General features: G+C 37.0%; 1 protein-coding gene across 3 annotated transcripts in view; it reads right to left on the reverse strand.

The window, feature by feature from the left end:
- Positions 1-26,128, reverse strand: part of DMD (dystrophin) — a 2,124,682-nt gene that overhangs the window by 504,393 nt on the left and 1,594,161 nt on the right. For all 3 annotated transcript variants that reach the window (XM_060001925.1, XM_060001919.1, XM_060001920.1), the window contains one exon: positions 1,889-2,078. In XM_060001925.1, coding sequence (XP_059857908.1) covers positions 1,889-2,078 — 190 coding nt within the window. The remainder of the gene's footprint in view (positions 1-1,888; positions 2,079-26,128) is intronic.

Here is a 26,128-nt window from a genome sequence, read left to right on the forward strand (position 1 = left end):
GAATGAGAAATTGTCTCTTTTAAAATAACACTGGAATCTTAGTTAGTCCTACTATAGTTAAGGGAAAATGATATGTCTACGGTTTTCAGGAACTCTAAGGGAGTTTTATATGGCTTTTAAGAGTAAATACAGTTTTATGAGTAATATAGAATAAGCTAAGAAAGTTTCCTCGGCACCATTTCCAACTATTTTTGAAAGAGATCAGAAATCTAAACACAAAATGTACTTTATTCTCCATTCTTCCACAGTAAACATAGTTAGGAAACACTGCAGTTTTTTTCTTTAATGATTCAGAATCTTGCAGTTTCTCATGATGAGAAGTTTGTATATGAATTTTCATTGTATAAGTACTATAGATATAAATACAAAAAGTATAGGAGATAGATGGATGTATCCTTGTTTTGCCCTCAACAAGACATCCATCAATTTAAGAAATATTTTATTAAGTCCCTATTATAAAACTGAGTCACTGGATTTATTTTTAAAAGGAAACTGCTTTAAAAAATCCACTTAAAGTTTTACTCTTTATTTACCATAGCTGAGGGGAGTATGTGAATCCACGTATCTAAAATTCTAGGGTGGCTTTATGGGCATGGACAAGGAGAAATAAAATTTTACTTATGAAATATCATAAATCAAATATGTTACAGCAGCACATTTTCTAACTGTTTACCTAAGAGTGACCAAAAAACGAACTTTACACTGCATTTCCATTCACAAGCCATGGGAGATACCTGGGAAGATAAAGTCAGGTGTTGTTCTAAACAAACTACCTCCAAATGATCAAACTAACTCAACACACATTGTGGGGGAGCCAGTGGGGGCCGAGGATAATGATAAAGAATGAGGAATCCAAGAAGCTCTAAACTGCCACTGTCATCTACTCTACATACGAGAGCATCCGAGTAGATCACATGTCCTATCGAAACAGAAGAAAAGAAGGAGAACAACAAGGAGGGGAGGAGATGAAACTTTGCTTAATATGATTTGATTTTGGAATTATTTTTCAACCTAGGATATACTATCCCTTTTTTCATCATAATTTTAAAATATTAAAAAACTGAAGTTAGTCCTAAAAATGGATCCTATTATTCTAACACTCCAAATTTTCTTTGCGGTACTAGTAAACTTCTTATATCAAGTCAGAAGACTCAACTATACATAACGAAACTCCATTGTAGGCCAGGAAAATTATGTCAGGTCCTGAACGTAGGCATCAGGAGCCTTCCTGAACTACAGAATAAGATTCTCACCAAGACTTCATGTAAACAAAACTACCTGAAACTTCTGTTTTCACTGTTTATGCATATGAAATTTTATAGCAAGAATTCTTGTTTCTAGGAAAAACAATTGTCGAAAATTGTGTGATCATTAACTATGACAGATTTAGCTATATCATTTTTATTTTCACAGATCATGTTAGGAAGAAAGCTATAAAATACCAGATTAACATTTCAAAACTTACTGGCAAGTAATGAAGGGAAACTGATTCAGTTAGCAACGCAAAATAAAACAGACAATTCATACAGATGCTTTCCATGTAAAATATTAAATAAACACTCAAAAATGGCAACTTTTTCAAATTTAATAAGCCAATCCCTAATTTATTCTTCTGAGCAAAGTTTCTTCTTATCAAAGCTCTAGCTTTACGGGCAAGTTTTTCCTGGTCAAAACCACACACTATTTAGAAGACTGGGGTATTAAATGAAATAATAAATGATTTTTCCTTTTTCCTCTGTCTCTCTTCTTCTAGCCCAAACGCTTAAATACATAAGGCCATGTAAAACAACTATTTTAGTTTGTCCACAGCGTATCAATTACAAGGACAAATGCTGAGAATTCTTCAACTGGATTCACAAGAGGGATAAGGTAGAAATGCTTGACTTACTTGCCATTGTTTCATCACCTCTCTTACTCCCTTGGAGTCTTCTAGGAGCCTTTCCTTATGGGTGGCATCCTGCAGGACGTTGGCAGTTGTTTCGGCTTCCGTAATCCAGGCAAGAAACTTCTCCAGGTCCAGCGGGAACTGTTGCAGTAATCTATGAGTTTCTTCCAAAGCAGTCTCTCGCTCACTCACTCTGCAAAAGAACAAATGTCCAGATGCAATTCTCCTCAAACATCAGAAAGGCGCACCCAGTGAATCCCACGAAAAGAGCAAAGTCCAGGGGACTAAATTGTAATATACGAACAAAGGGGTGAGTTGTTGCTAAAACTGCTCTTCAAAGCATCAACCACTAGAATAGCGTGTGTGTGTGTGTGTGTGTGTGTGTGTGTGTGTGTGTGTGTGTGTGTGTGTGTATTTGGACTTTTAGACTTTTGAAAGTTCACATGTGAATTTTACAAAAAAGAATTTTTTAAACTTTTTAGTTTCTGATGGTCAATTTTGAAAGTTTATTTTAATATGCTGCAAAAGTTTAAGCTAATCTTTATAGGTAAAACCCTAAAATCTATACCATGCTTATCTTTGATGTCACCTGAGGCAGGAAATCATGATTAGACAGGCCAGGAGAAATGCAAAGCTAGAACAGAAAGTTGAACACTGAAAGAGAAGGGGACTGAAGAACAAAAGAGAACAAAAAGACTAAGAAGTAGGAAAACCATGTATTTCATAGAAACCATTATACAAAATGTAATTTTGCATAACACTATCATGTTCTAATTGTGTTAGCTTTAATTTCCATTACCTGATGGTCATACAACTGAGAATATTTTCCAAAAGAAAAATTTTATGCGTAATGGAAAAAGTGGAGCCTAAAATCCAGACAGATCTGGGTTCAAATCCCAATATCCTCTACCAAGTGTGTGATATGACAAGTTACTCAACCTCTCTGATTTCTCATCTGCAATACATATTGCTGTGATAAGAGCGAAAATACAACAATGTGTGTAAAGCTGAGTGCCTCACACATTATGTAGTCACATATTACGGTTGCTCAAAAATGTTAGTTCCCTCTGCCCACATCCCATTCTCATTTCTCTAATCTTTTAGACGGAATGAACCAAATTCCCTAATGACACAAAAGTCTAAAGAAAAGTTATTCATATTTTCTGACAATATATATAACGCATGTATTGTGGATACACACACACATGCCCTCAGCAAACATCTACATAATAATAGCTTGGGAAGGAAAATTGCCTGAGGCAATAACAGTCCCATCTAAAAAAGATTCAGGTAAATTTTGTCTGCAGTGAGGAAATTAGTACTCTATTTACATGCCATATTTGCCTTCTATTATTACACAAACACTTTCTGGGATTAAACATAAGCTAAAAATGGATTTAAAAAAATTGAACACTTGAATATGATACACACTGCTTGTTAAGATGTGATTGTCAATAATTATGCAAAACTGCAATTTATTTCAGCAGCAACTTTATCATGGGATGTGCAAACCAGGCAATAAACAACTCCTGCCAAGCCAGCGGCAGCAAAGCCCCCGGAAGAGCTGTTTATTCATCATGGGTGAGGTTTTTGCTGAGCATACAGTCTTCCACAGTGTAGTTTTGGTGCTCATACTGGATAAAAATCTTCTGTCTGCATTAACTGGTGGAGGGTAGAATAGGTTTATGAGGATGCAGCTACTGGAAAAAAGGAAGCATTGCACTAAGCTATTTATCAACTCCTAAATAAACTTGAATACTGCACAGCTGAAAGGTAGCTTTGTGTTCTGGTTGGGCAAATCAGTTAAACCTCGCAGAGTTCAAGGGCTAACCTGAACTGCTGGCTCCCTGCTTATTTAGTTTCCAGGCAAATTATCAATGCAGGGAGAAATATCAAAATATCGTTATTTGCTTATTTATTTATCTTTTTATTTAATATGATTTAAAAATTCAGAACCATTGCAACAACACTGAGAATCTTAATGTTATAATCTGTCATGAAACGTACAAATGTACAGGTTGAAGCATGTGTAATTGCTAATGTTTGACCATTTCTGACCTACAAAAGGGGCAATTTCATCCCGTTCAACCTAATATTTTAGGTTGCCTCGTGCATTGCAAATCACTAAGATTTACTCCACCACCAGCTCCAAATCTGGCATAGAAATAAGCTGTCACATTGCAGAAGACAAACGCAGGGTTAGACACTGATATATATTCTAACATACTCCAAATTCACACGAAATAAAAGAGCAGTGTGAAACTCCCTCATGGCAGAGTGAAGCTTGGAGAATTAGATACTGTGCATTTTATTACCAGCTTCATCATCATCATGAGCTGCACCTGATGCATCTTAGCTCCTCTGTCTTTAAAGAGAAACACCACTTCCCTCTGCTTCCAGAGAAAGTAACTAGTAAATAACTTTCTAAAATGTGATGCACATAAATCAGATGAAAGGGTTCTACCGAGACAATGAGATTTCCAGCCAAATCCTACCACTGAGTTTGCTGCTTTGTAAATTAGGCCCTTAGGGAAGAGCAGTAACTCTTTCAGGACCCTAAGGCACTGTTTTCCTAAACGATACCCTCGTGGTCTGAAATACTGACAACATCAGGCTGAATGTTTTCTAGTTTGGAAATACGTTAACAAAAATTCAACGGCAGCAATAGCAGAAAAATCTCTTTGATCAGAGGTGAGACTGTTATTTCCTGTTTGTGTGGGAGACTTAAGGCTGCATCCTTTCTCCTGAAATCAATCTATGTACACTGAATTCTTAAACTTTAATTGTGCCAAGTCTAGACTAGAAATGAGTCAAGGGTACTTGTATGCCATCTTTGTGCATTCCAAATAGCTCTGACTATATGCCATACTTTAAAATTTTCCGTTACCATATGGCTTTAAATGGCTTATATGATAAAATAAAAATGTAGAAATAATAAGAATCATAAAGAAACAAAAAAAAATTGGCCTAGAACAAAACTAAAGATCTGGAACATCAGGCTTCCCTGGTGGCGCACTGGTTAAGAATCCGCCTGCCAATGCAGGGGACACGGGTTCAAGCCCTGGTCTGGGAAGATCCCACATACCGCGGAGCAACTAAGCCCGTGTACCACAGCTACTGAGCCTGTGCTCTAGAGCCCGCGAGCCACAACTACTGAAGCCCACATGCCACAACTACTGAAGCCTGCAGGCCTAGAGCCCGTGCTCTGCAACAAGAGAAGCCACCGCAACAAAAAGCCCGTGCACTGCAACGAAGAGTAGCCCCAGCTCGCTGCAACTAGAGAAAGCCCGCGCACAGCAACGAAGACCCAACGCAGCATAAAAAATAAATAAATAAAATAAGTCTATTAAAAAAAAAAAGATCTTGAACATAGATTTTTTTTTTTTTAAATTCCCCTATCCAGATTATCAAATTATAGACCCTGGAGAAAATTCGGCTGAACTTTAAAAGTAAGAATGACCAGATATCATAAAATACTAATAATGCTTTACAAGTATAATCTACTGCATTGGTTAAGTACTTTTTATATAACAAATTTTAATTACCAGCAATTCCAGCTTTATAATGCATAAAAATAGCTCAGAATTTGATGGAGTGTGGAATGGGACAGTGACTTCAAAAGGTTTTACTTCTATTCATAAGGGCACCATACACCAACCTCCATATATAAATACAGGCAGGGTGGTTCCCAAAGTCTGTTCCGCAGCCCAGCAGCATCAGCAGCAACTGAGAACTTATTAGAAATGCAAATTCTCAAGCCTTGCCCTAGACGTACTGAATCAGAAATTCTGTGTGTGGAGGCCAGCAAGCTGTAGATCAACAAGCCTTCCAGGTGATCCTGATATATGCTAAAGTTTGAGAATCACTGACGCTAGAGACCAAACTTTGAGAACTACTGGTGCAGTGGATGCTGTGCTGGGTCTGCCTAGACCCCTCTTCAGGACTGAAGTATGTTTTGCTTTAGCTTCTAGGAAAGCAACTGGAGGCAGGTTGCATCCAGTGACTGGTTAATGTGTGGGCTATAGAAACCTGGTCCCCTTGCTCCGACTCAGGACAATTCGGGAAGGGAGCGGAGAGGAGGAGGGTTGACTGATGTTGTGGCTGCAACTGAATTAAAGCCCAGCTTCTCCTTCCGCCCTACTGTGCCTCCTTCCCCTTCCTCTCTCACAGGTGTTATCCTGAGAGCACTCTCCAGAAAAAATTCCTGCACGTTAATTGCTTTCTCAGGATCTGCCTTTTGGAGAACTTGACCTGCTGAACTGTCACACTAAATAAAAATTTGAAAAATATACTTGTTACAAAATGTATGTGGAGAAATACATAACTATACTTGCACAGATTGTGGTCTCAAAAGGAGACAGGACGGAGGATTCTCACACTCAGCAATTGAGCCTGAACAGCCACTGCACCTTCGGGTGCCCTTTAAGGAGATCTATAGATAAGGCAGAGTTGCATTATCACCAGTTAGAAGCAAGAATCTACTGAAGGGGCAAAGTGCTGGAGCTATAAGGCTTAGTGCAATCCTGCAACTGCCCAAGAAGGTGCTCATCCAGAGACGAGTCTGCATAAAGGGGAAAAATCACAGAAGGCATGTCTTCAGTACCTCCATTTTCTTTTTAAGAACTGATTATCAATGATGCAATCAGATAAGTAATAACCTGCTCCTTCATACACACACACCATGGTATCTCTGAATAAATCTCTAAGACTCCAGATTTTCTGTTAAGTTGAATATCACTAATTTCTTATGGGTCAACCTAATACACAAAAAGCAAAAGAGAAAAGGGAAACCTACTACTTTCCAAGGTAAGGCTGAAGAGCTTAATTAATGTATAGACAATATTCCATGATCAGATACATGGATGGGTGATAGTTAATCAGTGCACTATATTATAGGACTTTTAATATATGCATATATAATAAATATATATATAAGCAAACAGAAACAAGCACATTGAATATTTTTAGGGAAAAAAAGGCTCAGTCTGATATAGAAGGCTATTTTGCCCAGGTGTTTCTGAAAGTGTGACAACTGGGGAAATTCACAGCACTTAGTCTTCTACTAAATAATACTTCCATCTGTGCCCTGGTATTGTCATGGAGTAACCAAATACAACACTCTCAATCTTTCCTTCTTGGTTTATTTGCATTTTAACCACTAGCATTTCCTATGATATTTTTAGGGGAAGGATTACAGGATGACTTTCTTTTTTTTCCCTTTTTTTTGTTGTTAGACATAGATCACAGAAAGTGAGTACCTTAGCAGCAACCACTTGGACTTTGGACCAAAAGATTTCTGGCAACGTCAAACACTACTCATAGAACCAGAGTTAACCTGACATTCAAATTCTCTGTAACCATAACAGTCTCTACTAGTTTGCTAGTAAATAAATTAATTTTGATTAAAAAAATAACTCTACGTTGTATTTGCAAGGGGCAGCTAGAATTTTATTACCCATGGCTATACAGCAGTTCGTAGAAAGGATTCCTTTTAATCTCCAGCAATTCTATTAGTAATGTACACTAATGAAAAGCATTAATCTAAGTCAAATCCTTCAATAATGCTTGGATTAGTATCCCGTTAGTTCCCTTTCTAGCAACAATTCTAAGACTGTGGCTTTATTTGTCTTTGGGCAACCCCCAAAAGGGTTGTGGCAATGAGAGGATGTTTCTCTTTTCTCCTCTGTTATCAAACTCTAAAGTGAGAAATATACTCTGTCCTTTTAATGGAACAATTGACAAAGGGTGTGAGATGAAGGCTGTAAGGTCCAGCATAGAAAATAAAATTGAAATCTAATAATCTATATAGCTCTTTAAAGATTTTAAAGTATGCTCAGATTTATTCTCTCACCATTTCACAAGGTATCCCCTATTTTTTCTACTTACAGTGTGTTTCTCTGTTTCTTTGTATGCTTCCAGTTGGATGTTTCATTCCAGTGGGTTCAACCTCCACACAGATTATCTTTAAATCTGAACCTCATTCTTATTTCCACAAGCCTACCAACATCTCATTCATTAGGTGATCCATGCATCTAGTCCATATGTATTATGTGCCAGGATTTATGCTTGGTGATGCTGACACAAAAGTCAATGAGACATGGACATGGACTTCGGCATTTAACATATTCAACTCTGGTGGGGGAGACACATAGGTAAACATTTAACTATAGTTACAATATGATTTCGGTTATAGTTCATCTGGATTCCCTACCAGTAGCCCAAATGTAATATGCATCACACTGTATTCATGAACTTATATCTCAATTTGCCAAACAAGTGATAAACATTTGTTTATCAAATAAGCAAATGTTTATCTTTTTAAACGTTTGTTTCTTTTTCTCATCAAAGGAAGTGGGGATCATCTAGCTGGGCTTTATCTTAAAATACAGTGATGGATGCTCAATAAAAGTTTGCCTAATTGAATTGATTTTCATACAAATCAGAAACCTTTTAGATATATGTCATAGGTTACTGCTGGTTTCATTTTGCTGTTGGGAAGACTGATTCTGAGAGAACCATAATGACTTTCCCAAAGTTGCACACAAGTAAGTGGCAGAACTGGGATTATAGCCCAGGTCTTGCATCCTAAAAAAGAGGTTTTTCTAACTCTGAAAATAGATATTGGTGTCCACTCCTCTCTGATATATTCATTGTAGTAAAAGAAAGAAAAGTGCAGGAAAGTTTATGCCTCCGAATCCTGGCCTTCATTTTGGAGCACAAATTTATCTATCTGTTACTTTACCGTAAGCGGCATCACTGAAACACATATACACCTACCCAGAGGGAACCCACACATGCAAAGATATTCTCTCACCCTAACTCTAGTAGAAAGATCTAGCCGGTCTTTGCTTCAACACAAAAAAAATCCATTTTCAACACAAATCTGCTGGTTTTCTGTTCACCGACATATGCATTATGAGGTTTTCATCTCCTCTCTCCTGAGGTCTGGTACTAAATTACTCAAACTCTCCACAGTTAATTGCAAACCACAACCTAAATGTTCCCAAAGTATTGCTGATTAGTTCTCAGAAAACTCATTCCTATCTTTCGTCACCCCAGACAACGCAGGATGACTTTCTGACATATGCAGAAGCAACACACTTGCACGAAGAAATAGATTAGTCCTCTAAAGATAAACCAGTTTTGAAGCTATCTATTCAAACTTTCTTCAATGCTACAGACGTTTTAGTAAAAAATATATATCACCTGAACTTTATCTTTGGATACTAAGGGAATATAGGTATTATCAGTCATGTAAGGAATTTCAAAATACACGTTCCATCTCTTTTATTTTTTTACTCTGTGGACATTTTTAAAATTGAGATTTGCACAATATATCATTAGAGAAAAAACCATAATTATACACTTTTCCTAAAAGCATTGGGATATTTCTGAAAAAAAATGTTAGGAGACAGCAGTAAAAATGTACTTTGTACTATTCTTTGTATTACTCACTTGACTTGTGTTTCAGGCATTTATCACTGAGAAAAATAAATTGATAAAAAATATACAAAATATTATGAACAAGTGCAGTATTCAAGATACTACCTTGGATGTTAACAAAAATGTTAACATTCTTTAGTCTAAGATCTGTGTTTTATATTTTTCTACTGATACAATACCTTAAGGTACTATTTGGAGAAGTTTAAAAATAATGTTGGAAGTAATTGATTACATTTGGTTTGGTTCACATACAGAGACTCAAAATATTATTTTGGATATTTACAGAACTGTAAAAAACCTTTAGAAAAAATGTACAGTTATACTACCATCCAGATGAATACAAACTTAGATTAGGGTTGGGTTTATAATTGGACACAATTTCTACTCTAAATAAATTCTCTCTGATTTGTAATAATGAGAATCTTTAAGTTGGTTTTGGTCACTGGTAGTGTTAATCTCTTTAAAAGATATATTTTCCTAATTGTTGATAAGCTAGATTGAGTAGCTTTCTTCTCTTCTAAAGGATATATGAAAACTAGGATAAAAACCAATGAAAAAGATCATCTCCTGGAAGTCTCACAAGACTGTGCAAATATGCATCCCCATCCCCAATAACTTAGAAAAAATAAAGAGAACAGTAGATTGTTAGATGCTGTTATATAATATTCAGAAGACAGCAAGGCAGGTTGGTTCAATTTTCTAAGATCAAAAGGCAAACGTATAGCAGATTCCCTTTAAAAGGAAAGAAGTGGCTAAAAACATATCAACTGATTATATGAACTTACAGTAGAGGTCTCCCAATGGAATTTAGAAATACGAACGATTTCATAATTCCTGATATGAACTTCAAGTTATAGTCTCTAAATATTTGTGACTTTTATTACTCAATTCCTCATTCAGCACTCTTGTGGTTAATAATGCACTTTTGAGAGTCCTTTAAATTCAACATTTATTGTTATAGAATTTTGCACTAAAACAATGCTCTTCAGTTTTCAAGCTCTTCTCTGTGTATCTTCTCCTTTGATATGTTAAACAACTAGATGAGGTTAATGGGGTAGGTTGTTATTATCATCAACATTTTATAGTTGAGAAACCTGACTTTCAGAGAGGCTGGGCAGTTTCCAACGTAAGTGGCTCTAGTCCACTATGACATTCTCTCTTAAGGTAGACTTGCCAATCTCCCTGTGAGGTAAACATAATGGATATTAATATAGTACTATGCTCAAAAGCGCCTCATTTGCTGTGATTATTATAAGAATTAGGATTATGGTGTATATTTGTGTGAAGACAAAAATTATCATTCCTTTGCTTATCACCTTCAGCTGCCACCTAAGAGACCTATTAAAATGAATACTGCACTTTGGACTTGAAGTAGGCTTGAGGATTTTATTTTAAAAGAGGGCATTACAGTCAGGAATAAAATATTTTTATTCTTATGAAATAATAGAAAATTATAGTACATACGGTTGTGACCTTCTCATAATGGTAATTTATGTTTGCTAATGATACCAAGATAATCTGGAAATCTGTATCTTTTGAGAAATGTTTTACACTAAAATGATCTAACAAGAAAACCAAACCTTCGTATGTTTCTTTCCTAGAAATATTACAGTAAAATAGATACATTTTAATAAGACTGGTTGGGAAATGAATTAATCTCTCAAAGTGACTCGGTCTTGGTAGACTCTAAAAGAATTGCCCTTTTAATTTTCAATCCCTTTTAATGACTCAGATATGATTTATAAGACTTGTAGGATTACAAATAACTTGAGCTAATTAAAACTAATGATCAAAATAAAGATTTAAAGTTTCCTGCTTTCTTACTTTTAATTACTATGGGGAGAAACTACATTGAAAAGAACTAGATTATGTGAAATATACCGATGGCCTTCTATAAAATCAAGTCAAATTTATGAAGAATAGTAAAAAAATTAAGGATTTATTTTTTCAAGTAAAACTACAACACTAAAGGAATAAATCTGAGGGCTGCACGTACTTTCAAAAATCCTCTTACTTATGAATGCACCGCTTATAAAAGGCTCTATATCTTCATTATCATCATCATCATCAGCTGTCATCATGAACTTACTGTAAATTCCTTGAGGACAAGGATTGACGCCACAGTTCCTGGCACTTAACACTCAATACATTAAATTAAAATGAAATAGGCACAGCTTCTAAAAATGAGAAGGTCACAATCCCTTGTTTCTAAAACACTGATAAATTAGAATTATTTCGTGATGCAAATTTACTGAATAATAATTTATATTTGTATAGAATTTTAAAGTTTATACATTGCTTTCACATATACTATTTCAGTTGAACCTCACAGTAACTTATAGATATCCTCTTGTTTGTTACAGAGAATTGACTGCATAATAGACTATTACTCAGTTATAACTAAGGTGTTTAAAAATGAGAATAAGCAATCCTGTGATCAAAATTATGTTTTGCTTTGTAGAAGTGTGGATATTAAATCTTTGGAGCTTATATCTTTCATCAAGTTTTGTACTAGCAGTTAAAGTGAAATGGTGGACTATTTCACTGGGCAACATGACACATTTAATTGTCAGTGACTGAATCTCTGCTACTCTTACACGAAAACAATATATTTTTTGAAAAAAGAAATTAAATGTACTCCTGCAAAGAATGCTAATTCAATGTATTTTTAGGTGCATTGCAAAAACAGAGGGCAAAGCAAACAATAAGTTCTGTCAAAATGAACCCATTGGATTGGCAACTTTTCTGATAGACTGTAAGTTTGATCCTGGTCCAGAGATAGCATGTACCAAAAGGGCCTTAAAAGCCATCCTATCCAGGCACCCATTTGGCTCTGTCAGCCAACATATTCCTCCCTTCCCTGCTTTGCATCACCCGTAGATTGGAACAGATACCCTCTCTGTAGCTCCACTCATGTTCTGTCAAAAAAAAAAAAACAAAACAATAAGGGAATTCCCTGGCAGTCCAGTGGTTGGGACTCCATGCTTTCACTGACGAGGGCCTGGGTTCAATCCCTGGTTGGGGAACTAAGATCCCGCAAGCCATGTGGAGTGGCCAATAACATAACATAATATAACATAGAACATAACATAACGGAAGTGTTCATCATTAAAAAAAATTTAGTATGTCAGGGATGAGAATAGAGCATTGTGGCATAGCAGCAGAGATCTTCCTTCGTCACTTGACACTGATCTTTTTTTTTTTTTTATCTTAGTTCCCCGACCAGGGATTGAACCCGGGCCCCCACCCCACCCCACCCGCAATGAAAGTGCTGAGTCCTAACCACTGGACTGCCAGGGAATTCCTAAACACTGCTCTGTTAATCAACATTCTTTGTGTAAAAGCATGAAATGGTTGCTAAACCACCCAGTTTACCTTGCACGTAGCAGGATTTCTCCAACTTAGTCATAGGAGTATAATGAAAGACCTTGTCAAATGTCCTGCAGAAATGTAAATACACTGCTGCATTCTGCTTATCCACCATTCTAAAAATTCTTCAGTGAAAAAAATTATTTTTGCCTCAAACATATAGGTAATATAAGTTTTTCTAAACAAATCTCTGTTTATGTGTATATCTGTGTTTGTTTTACTAAATTACCTGATTAGTCTCTGCAAGAAATGGGTTCATATTTCTCTCACAGCCTCCATGTAAGAAGCATTCATGATTTTACATGTCTTTGGTAGCTACAATAATATCTCCTGTGATTTTAATATAGAATTCAATTGCATTTGTCAACATCTCGTTAGAAGGCAATTAATATAGCTATGAAAGGAAGGTCATCATCACCCTTTTGTAGAGACCAGGGCATTTAATAAAGATGGTGGCAATAGATTATAACTGCAGTGATAATCACAGAATTTTTAAAGACTGTGCTAAACAACCTAGCAGATGTTAAATGTTTGCTCATTTCATTCAGTCTTATAAAATGGCAACTGGATCACCAAGAAAGAAAAGGTTAGGTTCTCAGAGAATAATGTTATTTCATTAATTGATAGATCAGTTCTCGTCGGGAAAAAATATTCAAACAAATCTTACAGACAACACGACAGAGGCTTTCTGGAAAGTGAGGGAGAACTTTGACCAACAGGGTCTTGAAGAGTGCTACTGGTATTCCGTGGCGAGGGGCTGGAGATGGTAGACTCCACATACAACAGAACACTGTTCCAAGTCCCATAATACTTTTGAATGTCCCACTAGATACGCACATAGGGCGAAACCCTGTTTATAAACACCTGAACCTAGAACTTAACTCAATTTTACATGCAAATATAAAAGACTTTTGTCAAGATTTTAATACACACTGATTTTTTCATAAATGCAACTAACTGCCATGAAAATCCAAGGAAAATTTTACATTGTGTTGTTAAGAATTTTGTCAAAAATTGTTTAGCGTTTTGGAAAATTACACTATGGATGGCCAGTGCCACTCACAGTATTTGAGTCCCGGTACAACACACCGGTGTCACCCCACATTTGTTGATATTGCATTCACAGTATAATCAACTAGAACCTTTATTTGTGTTCTAGTTTGATCCTGATTGAATCATTACATACTGAAATACATATTATTTTATTATAAATGACTCGTATTTCTCTTTAAAATTAAAGTCAGTGCATCCTTTTTAAAAAATGTGTCTGTAGGTAGGGTATATTATCTACAAATTTTAGTTTATGACAGTAAGGAAGGTGTTACAAAGTATTTGTTATAAGAAAGAAAGGGGTTGGCATTGGATCTGAGGAGGTTGAAAACCACTGATACAGAGCTACACGGAAATTTCAAGATGAGAACATTATACTGAAAATAAATAGAATTTTTAAAGGAGAGAATGAGGATATTTTCCCTCTGCATCCAACCCCTGATCCTTACAGCTCCATAGAGAACAGAACTGTATTTTTAAAATTGCTCACTTTTACAGCCAGCTGTGACTACCAGTGAAGCAGAGGTCTACTTCATATATGAACCTGAATTAAAAACGGCCAGGCCTTTAGTCAGTTCAGAGCCCACATTCTTGATTACATTTGACACAATAATCATCATCATATCTTAAGACTCAAATCAGCCTGACAGTGCTCGACTCAGGGCTGCTTCTCCCAATTAGCTGAAAATTGCAGCCCAGCTCATCTTCTAGGGAATAAGTTTACATTTACAATTTTGCTGTGGTGAAAAGGCAATGAACATGATGGAAAGAGCAAATCAACTTTCTAACTTATACAATAACTATTTTAAGTTCACTAACTCTAGTAAACCTGTTTTGACAGGAATGAAAAAGTATAGGCGTTTTGTTATTATTTTTTAAAAGATACACAAAGCTTAAGATAGCTAGAGTTTGGACTAGAAAGGGGGACATAAACACACACTGCGAATATTTTTAAAAATTATTTTCCAAATGAGAGCTTTCGGAAGGGACAGTCTTTTATGTAAAAGACATATTAAAATAATTTGCAAGTAATAGATAGGTCCTTATTATTTGGAAATGAAAAGTTACTAGATATCAGGGTCCTATACAATGAATTGACAATAAGATGCTAACAAGACAACACTGTTTGTTAGCGTGACACAAGTGTTATTCTACGTATCTGGTTCAAAATCATTTCTCTTCTATATTTCTAGGGGAAAAATAATCAAGGAGATTTTTGTGCATTTTATTTCCTCAATTATGATACTTTTTGACCTGGATCAAGGCAGTTTGCATAGGCTATGGAAAAAAATGAACAATAGCAAGGTAGCCTCACTTCATGGCAGCATTTCAGATGGCTGTGCTGAAGATCTGCTCAGAGGAACAATGCCCTGATGTACCATTTGCTAAGTGGATGACAGCTCAGAGTCAGAAGACAGAAATATACAGATGAGACAAAGAAGAGGCTAAAAAAGTGAAAAAAAGAAATGCTGAGAAGCAGAATAACTAGAAAAGCAAGAAGATGCTGGAGGGGCCTGAGACAAGGATTTTCTAGCCATTGGGGATGGGGGAATACATGGGCAGGAATAGGAATATACGACCTGACCAAGCGTGTGAGACCCATGGGAAGCAACTGCAGAAAATAATGGAGAAACCATGGAGGCTGAAGTGGAGATCAAAAGGAATAGGCAGGGAGGCAAAGCTGGGGACAGGATCACATAAGAAGTGATAGAAATAATAAATAATAGAGGAGGCACAGTAAAGGCAATGCTTCTTCGAGTTCTAGTTTTCCCAAACATCCGTATTCATCCAAAGCTGAGCATTTCTTCCAAGACACCACGTTATGAATATCCTTAATTTTATGGATATCCCTAAAGAAGAAATATTTTTTTTATAGTACAGCTATATTTATGTGGGAATTAGGATGGATTTTTAAAGAGTAGTTTTTGATGCAAGTTTTAATCATCATGTAGGAAATAAGACAAGGCTGAATAAATGAATGTTCATCTATTATATATGTTCATTTATTATATGTATGCTGTATATAACATCATCTAAATTAATTTTCCCCCAAATTTTTATGATGTGAATTATTGAGAAAAGATAGTGCTAATGCTTCTCAGTGAATTAATTGATGTCTTTCTCCTCTAAGATTAGCCAACAATCTGATTACTGTAAGCAACATTTCCATAGGCTCTGTTCTCCTTTGGAAAACAAAGTTCACATTTTCTGTTGTTAGAGTAATTAAATCTTTGAAGAGTTTGTTTTAGACCTTTAGAAAAAAAAATCCTCATGTAAACCAACATTCTTTAAAATTATCTAGAAAAAACTATACATTCACATTTTTAAAAACACCACCACCTGCTGCTATGAGTATCACGAGGTTAATATATACACAGCAAAGTTTGGCAAAAATAATCAGAAATAAGCCTTAGCAATGAAATCCACATATTTAATTTTACTCTGTCATTACCTCAGAGTGTTTTTCCAAATTCTAGCAACCCGAATCATAAAGAAATGGAATTAGAAATCCTTTGAGTGACTACTTCTTAAATTATGGATACCATGCTGTAAAGCATCTGGCTCATTCTAGTACTGGCATGATTTCTCAAAATTAAAAAAAAAAATGCTCTTTATATTTTGTTATTTAAATAAGCCTCTTAGTGATTAATCAACTGATTTGCTATAGCTGGTTTCAAGGTATATGCTAGCGACAATACTGATAATGGCACGACACTTTAAAACTCCACACAAGTAGATTACTCAACAATTTGGTCACTTTCCTATTCAGGTTCAGTCAGGTAAGTGTGGTTATGAATTGCTTTTGCTCGCCATAGGATGGGAGTTAAAATTTTTTTATCCAATTCTTATTTTGCTCGATGAGTCCTGCGACCGCAAAGAAGTAAAAGTTACCATATCGGGGGCTTCCCTGGTGGTGCAGTGGTTAAGAATCCACCTGCCAATGCAGAGGACATGGGTTCCATCCCTGGTCCGGGAAGATCCCACATGCCGCGGGGCAACTAAGCCCATGCACCACAACTACTGAGCCTGCGCTTTAGAGCCCGCGAGCCACTGCTACTGAAGCCCTCGGGCTTAGAGCCTGGGCTCTGCAACAAGGGAAGCCACCGCAATGAGAAGCCCGTGCACTGCAACGAAGACCCAACACAGCCGAAAATAAATTAATTAAATAAATAAATTTTTAAAAAAGATGACAGAGGTATTAACATTAAAAAAAAAGTTGCCATATCAAAATCCGTGCAAGGGGAGAGGCCGGTTTACAGGATTGACAATGAATGAGGTGGCAGATCTAGGAAAGATGAATGCCATTCAGAATGACCACGCCGCTGAGTTTCATCTATCTGTTCACTTGGTGTCAAGGAAATTGTTGAAGTGAATTTCAAAAATTTTACAGTGGTTACTTAGAAATCACTGGCTCCCCAAGCAACTTTCTAAAGTTGAGCTCAGCTCTTCCATTTCCCTGCTGGAATGACAGAACACACCGCGACTTTACTGCTACTCCCCACCCGTCTTAGAGACCACTGTGTGTGTCACTAGTGCACCTTCCTTCTTCAATAAATGTTGTCAGTAGAAACAAACAATTTGTGGATAAACTGTTTCTTTCTTTTTCCCTTTCTTATTTACAACATTTGTACCATTATGTAACTACATTCTAGGACTAATTTAATAATTAGCTTATCATTAAGTAGTTTGAGTTCTTAGAGGAAAAATGACAGTCTCTAGAGGTAAAGATGTAGCTCATCATATACACTGTAAAACTGGAGTGTTTTTGATAGGCACATACGTATCTGATTTTTCATTTGAAAATATGAATATCATAATTTTCCCCACCTGATCATGTCTTGCCTGGAGCATATTTTAAAGTAGCTCTGAAAACTTGCAATGTGTGACATAATTATTTTAATCTCCATAAAAAATGATATGATAAAAGTATTGGCATAGCCTTGGTGCTAGAACTAAAAATACTGCATATATGTTTTGTGGAATATGTACTCAAATGATACAATAATAGTATTAAGGATACATTTTAAAAGTCTTGGTTATTAACCCAGTGCAAGTAACTTTAGAATTCTATAGATTCCCTCATTAAATTGTAACCGTATTGACAATTCTTCCTATATATGTTAGAAGGAATAAAAGTTAATAGAATGTTATATCTCTTCTTTGAGAAAAAGATATTATTATTATACTCTCCTAGCGTATGTATTCATAAACGTAAATACAAGGGGAATTTTGTTCAGCGTCCTCAACACCCATTGCAGTACCTGGAAAAGAGTGAGCGCTTAATTTTTACCAAAGCAATTAATTAGAAAATGAAAACTATATGTTCATATCAGTCTTTTCACCTTAGATACTTTCATTATATAATAATGACACTAGTACACATGTAACTATTTGAGTCTTTTTCTTTTAAAGTTAGAATCATTAGGCTCTACCAGATAACCCATTTCAAAAGCAAAATTTGGCAAAAAGTTGGAATAGAGATGAAGAAAATGGAGAGACACTTGCTTTTCCAAGAAGAATGGCACATGTTTGCTTAGATGCCCTCTTGCAGCCCGTCACAATGATGCTGGCAAAAGCAGAAAAGGGTTAATAGAACTATTTACATGTATGTACGCATGCATTAGAACTCTCTGAAGTATTGAAAAGTAACAAGTCACCCAACGTGAGAAAATTCTCAAAGAATCAGAGAACCCAAGATCACATAAATGATACTTCAGTGTAAACATAAGGAAAAGAAAAAGAAGTCTTCCCTCTTTTTCTTCAAATACAAGAATTTCTGTGTCAGAATTGTCACAAAGCTGGGGGTTTGAGCTTGGGAAAGTCATAGACTCCCTGTGTCTCAGTATCCTTTCCTGACTTATAAATATTTTGATAATGAAACTGGCAACACATTCAGTTAACTCAGACATGTAAAATGTTAAATTCATTTGAAATGTGGACTAGCAAATTGTAAAGATGTCTGTCTCCCTGGTTGTTGTTTGACAAGAGAGAGCAGAACTCAGCCCGAGTAAGCCATCCTGCCCTTTTACTTAGGGGCTTGCAGTCAAGAAGGAGTCCGCAAAATCCTGCTAGAACCGTGTTTCAACTCAGGTTCTCCAGACTCTACTGAGCAGCCCTGGCCTCTCCTCAGAGCAGATTGGTCTATCCATCAGGAACGGTTGCCAAGTGAGAAGTATACGGAGGGTGATTCACCACACCAAGTGCTTGGCTGGGCTTCTAGAAGCGCCTATCTGCCAGGGTAAATTTTTCTGTCACCAGCAGCAACCTAACAATTAGGCTAAATGCAATCATTAGCAGGTTGTAGATTATATGTTTTGTATGGGAAAAAAAAACCTGTAAGAGTTAGTCCCATGTTATTAACACGCTGATGAGGATAGAGTATCAAGGAGGGTTAATGGAGTTTGTTTCAGGGGAAAAAAATATGTATTAGCAGATCCCAGCAATTATAATAGACTCTTATTTATTGCTATTTGCTAAAATAGACACTTCTTTTACTAAAGGGATCCAAGATTATTTCTGTGATTTCTACAGGATTTACCCTCCATTCTCACTGTGGAAAGTCTCAGGAAAACAAAGATAAGTCAAATATGCTGCGCCAGAGAATTGATCTCTCTCCTTCTCTGTCATCATTGTCATTGTCGTTTTCATAGTTGTCTTCCTTCTCCTTTTCCTCCTCTACTTTCTTTCTCTCTCTCTCCAATCCCTCTCCCTTATTTATCTATCCACCTATCTATATCCATCTATCTAACCATCCATCCATCCATGAAAATGTTCCTAAACTTCTAATAGAATATGAGGTTAAAATAATAGTTTGAAGGGAATAATAGAAAACGCCTACGTCTGAGTAGAGTCGAAGGCAGAATAACACAACTTCCCTTGATTAGTATGCAAATTTATAAATTTATGCCCAAGTGAAGAGTTGAGCTAATGGCACTTGAGAATACTACTTAGGTAACATCCAGTGAAATGATCTTCATGCAGCAGCCTAGGCTGGATGCTATGCCATCTGTCTTACAAATGCTTACTGAGGACTGAGTAGTGTACCAGTTACTATAGTGGCCCGTAAGATTCTTCTAGAGAAATCAGTTCCACGGTCAAAGTTATTAAACGTATGCACACTATATAGACTATCCTTTTCCTCACACATTCCCAAACACATATTGTGTATTCACAATGCAGACACTGTAATAAAAGTCTGATTAATTCTACAGAAATCTGTTTACTTTGACTTAACCTGATCATGCCTAAACTTTTTTTTTTTTCCACCATGTACCCCTTCTTGAGTTAACTAGTTCTGGCAGAGACCCATTTGGGAAAAAAAAATAGAAGAAAAGTATAGGAGGGGGATAATCAGGATGCTAAAGTCACGTGCCCACCTGATGCTTGAAATTATTACACCGAGGCGTTACCCAGCCTGTTCTTGAATACTTCTACAACTCTACAAGGCAGCCTGTTCCACCTTTGGACAGCTTGATCACAAAACCCCTCTCTGCTAAGCTGAAATATAAATTCTTAGGACTACGTGACGTGCTTGAATTTATCCAGCCTAATATCTCCTTAGTTTTCCTTTTCCACTGCTCTATTGCACAGTGTGTGTGTGTGTGTGTGTGTGTGTGTGTGTGTGTGTGAGAGAGAGAGAGAGAGAGAGAGAGAGAGAGAGAGAGAGAGAGAGAGAGAGAGAGATTACTGTCACTAAAACCCGTTATCTCCCCATTCTGAATGTTTTTGGTTGGCATAGTGCAGTGGTTCTCAAACTGTAATATGCATAGAAATGAGCTAGAGACTGGAAAGCTTGTTAAGAGTTTTCTGGGCCACATCCCCAGAGATTCTGATTTCGTAGGCTGGGGTAGGACCCACACATTTTCATTTCTAGCCAGCTCACAGGTGATGCTAATGCTTCTAGTCCAAGGACCACACTTTGGGTAACACTTGGGTAGTATATACTTTGGCGCTCTGCCAAGACCCATGCCCTAGCTGGTGGGACTATTGGCTGCTAACAGCTCACAGCTGCCTCTCTCACTGGAAATTGGCCTCAGCTGTAGGTAACTGTTTTATCCAAGGTTGCCCTCTCCCACAGGGTGACCCAGAACCAATAACCAGCTGATACTGGAATACAAAGGCCCAGCCCCCTTGCCTCAATTCAGGACGTCTCTGAGGGGACCTACAAATTCCAGATCTCCCCTTAGAAGCCGCCCAGGCTTCAGGTTCACTGCAGGGTAGCTTCTCTCTCTGCCCAATCTTACCTCTGTCACGTCCTTACTCATGTATCTCATGGAAACACTCTTCAGCAAACCTTCTGCACACAACTCCCCATCTCAGGGAATCTTCTTCTCCCTGTTTCCAGGGAGCCCAGTCTAAGTCGGTTGCATTGTGTCTTTTATTTTACTTTTCTTTTGAACCAAGTGTACTGCCTTATATTTACATTTCATCTTTCAATATGCAGCCTACCACCCCAAGTTGTTGAAATCTTTTTGGCTCCTGGTACTCTTGTCTACAGTATTTGCTATTTCTCTCTGCTTTGTGTCACTGGCAAATTTGATAAGAATGCTATCTACGTCTTCATCCAAGTCACTGATGGAAATATTGAAGAGGACAGAGCTGAGATTAGATTACTGTGAAAAGCTGCCAGAACCTCCTTCCAAGTTAATATGTATCCATTAAAAAGCAATGAAGGGGGCACAGGCCTCAGGGACACAGATTTGGGTTTGAAACACCAGCTCTGTCTAAGTAGGGGTCAACAGCTATACTCACAGCTAAAAAGAATAATGCCATTTTAGCCTGCCTGTTTTTAATAGGCAACTTAGGTATGACTTACATATTAAAATAAACATCAATAAATCATATCTCACTATCAAAAAAACATAAAAATCATAAAACAATCATTATGAATTCATGATCGTTACTCACTTAATTTGTCTCAGGATGCAATTTGTGTTTGGTCATTTTTGTGGAGGGTTTGTTTCATTTAAATATTTTTAAAAAGAGGTTGTCATAAAGTTGATGTTTAATAGCTAATTCAATTTCACTACGTAGATTTAAAATACTTGCAATGTAAAAGAAAAACACAACTCCTCGGGAATTGTATGAGTAGCCATGAATCTATGAAATGCAGGTTAAAATCTCCAAAAGGGCTTGGATTAGGTCTGTTTGACTTGCTTTAAAGGCTCTATGGCATGAAGACACTGACTGGCCACAGAATGATGTAATGAGTATCATATTAGGGATCTGAGGAAGCTAACTGAGAAGCTGAATATTAGAAGATATTTAAAACCCACAACCACTGATTTGAATGTGGAATTTGATTTCTCGCAAATTTGAAGAGTTTCCATCTCTTTGGATGAATACTGATGCTATAGGCAGAATGGCCAGTGCATAAAACATTGGCTGGAGACACATGGGTACTGCTTTTCTTTCTGATGATTGAATAAGTCACCATGTACCTCAACAAAGTATTTCCCATCCATTTTTTCCCTTTGAAAGATAATACCTGAGCGTTACCTTCCTAATAAAAATGTAGTAAGGATTTTTTTTTTTTTTTTTTTTTTTGCGGTATGCGGGCCTCTCACTGTTGTGGCTCCAGACGCGCAGGCTCAGCGGCCATGGCTCACGGGCCCAGCCGCTCCGCAGCATGCGGAATCTTCCCAGACCGGGGCACAAACCCGTGTCCCCTGCATCGGCAGGCGGACTCTCAACCACTGCACCACCAGAGAAGCCCAAGGATTTTTAAAAGGAAAAAAAAAATCCAATCTGGAAATGCTTTCGATTGTTACTAAATTGGGAGTAAGTTAAATAAATATTAGCAGGGACTTCCCTGGTGGTCCAGTGGCTAAGACTTTGCCTTCCAATGCAGGGGCTGAAGGTTTGATCCCTGGTCAGGGAGCTAAGATCCCACATGCCTCGTGGCCAAAAAAAAAGAACCCAAAACATAAAACAGAAGCAATATTGTAGAAAATTCAATAAAGACTTATAAAAATGGTCCACATCAAAAAAAATCTTTAAAAATAGATACAGGCAAAATACATTTACAAAAATAGGAAAGAAAGTGCTAAAAAATGTTAACGTTGATTATTTCTCAATTTTTAAAATTTTCTAAAGTAAGTATCACTTTACATTAGGGGAAAATTACTTCAAAATACAGAAGAAACTTCCAAGCACAGAACAACGCTAGGTAAAATATAAAAACACAAAACCAGAAAGGCACAATCTGGGCTCAGAAACAAGACAGATAGCTCTGTGGGTCAGAAATGACACAGAAACACAAAGTAGTATGCAGGGTTGAAGACATGAAGCTGTTGGACTCTGGGAAGTAGGTAGTGGCTGCCAGGAGTTCAGAATCTACTGGCCTCAAGAATCTGAAAATGCTCCACGTAAGACAAAGAACCTGAGCCAGGCTCTCTGCCTCAATTAGCTAGGAACAGTATCACGCTTCCCAAGTGGTCACAGGGGTCTAAGAAACAGGTGCTGTTAAACAGCACCTAGAACTGCTTCCATGACCCCCCTTTGGAGGAGGAAACCGAAAAGAACTGAAAAGAAAATTCCACAAAATTCACTAATACCTGTTTTGTATATTTTTTAATACCAGAAATGCATCTGAATTAACGGTTTACAGAAAGAAAATGAATCCCTATTATAAACTGAATGAAGCCAAAAGATCTCCACATCAGATGACTGTTAGAATTGGAGAGATAAAGTTACAGATCAAATGATGACTATATCCATTTTCCAAAATAACTCAACTTCCTAAAAATAAACTCCAGCTCATTTATATACTTTATTGAATATTTTAAAGATTCTGAGACTGATAGTGATGGGAAGACAATGAAAAATGCATATATAATTGAAAGTAATATAATGGATGCCGTTGATAACATTAATGGTTCAATTAAACGAAGCAAGGGAAACTTTCTCCCATTTGTTTTAATTTTAGATACCATAATATTAAATTAATGAATGAAAAAAAGAAAGGTCTGTTGGTGTCCTATAACTTTTGTTTAGGAAACAATTATAATTTTTTTAAGTTTTAGAGTCTTTTCATCGGTAAAGGGTATGTAGAGGCATTTGTAAGCATATATTTTGGGGTGCTAGTAGGGCCCGGTTTAGGACTGCAGGACTGGGTTAAAATGAAAATGGCTACTGGGTTGCACCACCACGTAATTTTCCACACCAGCAAATCACCAATGATTCCAAATGTCTCCCTTTGTATGCAATCCCTGCAAGCTAGAAACATTCTAACTGCTTTGAAGGAAACGACATAAAGTGAAGCAGGCAGTTGCCACCACGAAACTTTTAGATCCGTATGGATCATGACACTCCCTGGCCCAGAGCCCCAGGATTTCGCATTACAGGTATTACGTTATCCTATTGTAAGATGGCGAGAATTCTTATGCTTCATAATCAGTTGGGAAGACTGGGTCTCGGCAGTATAAAAACGAGAGTGCCTTATAACTATATATACAACTGTCTTGAAGAGCCTAGAGAAACGTCCTCGTACTGCCAAAAGAAGTGTACCTAGAAGAGTTGCTAACCGATTGAATTTTTCAATGTACCAAATCCCCTTTAGTCCTTAAGATGGACTAGAAGGTATATTTTGCATGAGAGAGATTAAAAATAGGGTTACTGTAAATTGAGAATTTTGAGCTGGTGGCTTTAGGGTCATTTGTAGCGTTAATATTTATGACTATAACATGCTACAAATATATCATAAGCAGTCTCTGACTTAATAAGAGGTTGTATCAATATTTTAAACAAACGTCCTGTTAGCATCATATCACATTCTTTACATAGCTTCAAGGGCAGCAGCAAATCTTCATCTTTTAAGTTTCTGGAAATAATCCAAAGCCATTTAGTGCCCAACATCTGATGAACTGCTTCATTCAATACACAAACAATTACTGAATACAATTATTCAGCAAACACAAGGTGTGGCTACAAAATAATACAACAATCTTCTGAAGGTCATGAAACAGTCCCTAGGTAGTTCCAGAAAAGGAGTTTCAAAAATGTTTTGAGAAAGGACAGCATTTGTGGCTAGAGCATAAGACCCTTTTATGAAGTTCACATGCCTGTCCCTCTGCTAAATAAACAAACTGACAACCAAGCACAAATTGTGATATTATTTGCTTTTCTTTCCTGAAAATAAATCAAGTTTGTTTGTTTTTATTGTCAGAAAAATTGGGGTATGCTTTTGGCAATATATTACATATGAACATATCATCTGTCAGGTCTCAAGAGGAAAACAAAAGAGTGCTGGGAGCAAAGGAAAACCAGAAGATTAGTTTTAAGGGAAATAACTCTGGGTCAGTGCGAATGCCAAGTGAGTGTAGAGACTCAATGGTTAGGAGCACGGAAAAAGGTGGTCACAATCTACCAGGCAAAATATGGAGACGATTTAGGATGAGGTGAAGATGAAGAATAGAGATGAAGAAAAGGCAACAGCTTCTAGAGAAATTTTTGAAGTAGAAGTCACAGAATTTAGAAGTCAGTTTAATACATGTATTAGCAGAGAAGAGAGAGGGAGGAAGAGGTAGAAGGTAATTCTTAAGTTTCCAGCTCTAGAGAAAATTAAGTTAAGCAAATAATTTTCCCTGAAAACATAGGAAATATATAGCATTGTCTTAGGGGCAGATAATGCCTTGTACTTTGGACATTTTGGAGCCTGTAGATGGTGCAGATGGAGATGTATGGTAGGTGGCTGGAAGTATAGTTCTAGAGATGAGGAGAAAGATGTGAGATGGAAATAAAAACTGAAGACTCTTAACGGTAGTTGAAGTTGACAGACAAAAGTACTTGAAATGTGTATACAGAAATAAGAGAGAATTAAGAATGGGAATACCAAGATTTAAAGGTTGTAGACAGCAAACAGAGCCTATATTGATTATTGTTACAACTCTCAAATTTGTATCTTGAGTCCCAACCATTGCCCAGAACTTAAGATTTTATAGCCGCTATCTACTCCACATCTCCACCTGGATGCATAATAGCCATTTCAAAAGTGGCGTGTCCATATCTTCTTCCTAAAACATGTTGCTTTTGGAGCTTTCTCCATCTCAGTAAATGGGTACCCCCATCTTCCAGTTGCTCAGGCTAAAAACTCTGTAGTCCTCTTGATGCCTCTCTTCCATACCTAAATCTAATCCATTACAAAACCTTTTGGGCTCTGTCCTCAAAATACAGTAGAAGTCAATCATTTCCTCCCTCCCTCCCTTTCTTTCTTTTATTTTTGGCTGCGTTGGGTCTGCGTTCCATGCGGGCTTTCTCTAGTTGCGGCGAGCGGGGGGCTACTCTTCGTTGCGGTGCGTGGGCTTCTCATTGCGGTGGCTTCTCTTGTTGCCCAGCATGGGGTCTAGGCGCACGGGCTTCAGCAGTTGTGGCTTGCGGGCT

This window comes from Delphinus delphis, chromosome X (assembly GCF_949987515.2).
Source record: "Delphinus delphis chromosome X, mDelDel1.2, whole genome shotgun sequence".
Classification (NCBI taxonomy): Eukaryota; Metazoa; Chordata; class Mammalia; order Artiodactyla; family Delphinidae; genus Delphinus; species Delphinus delphis.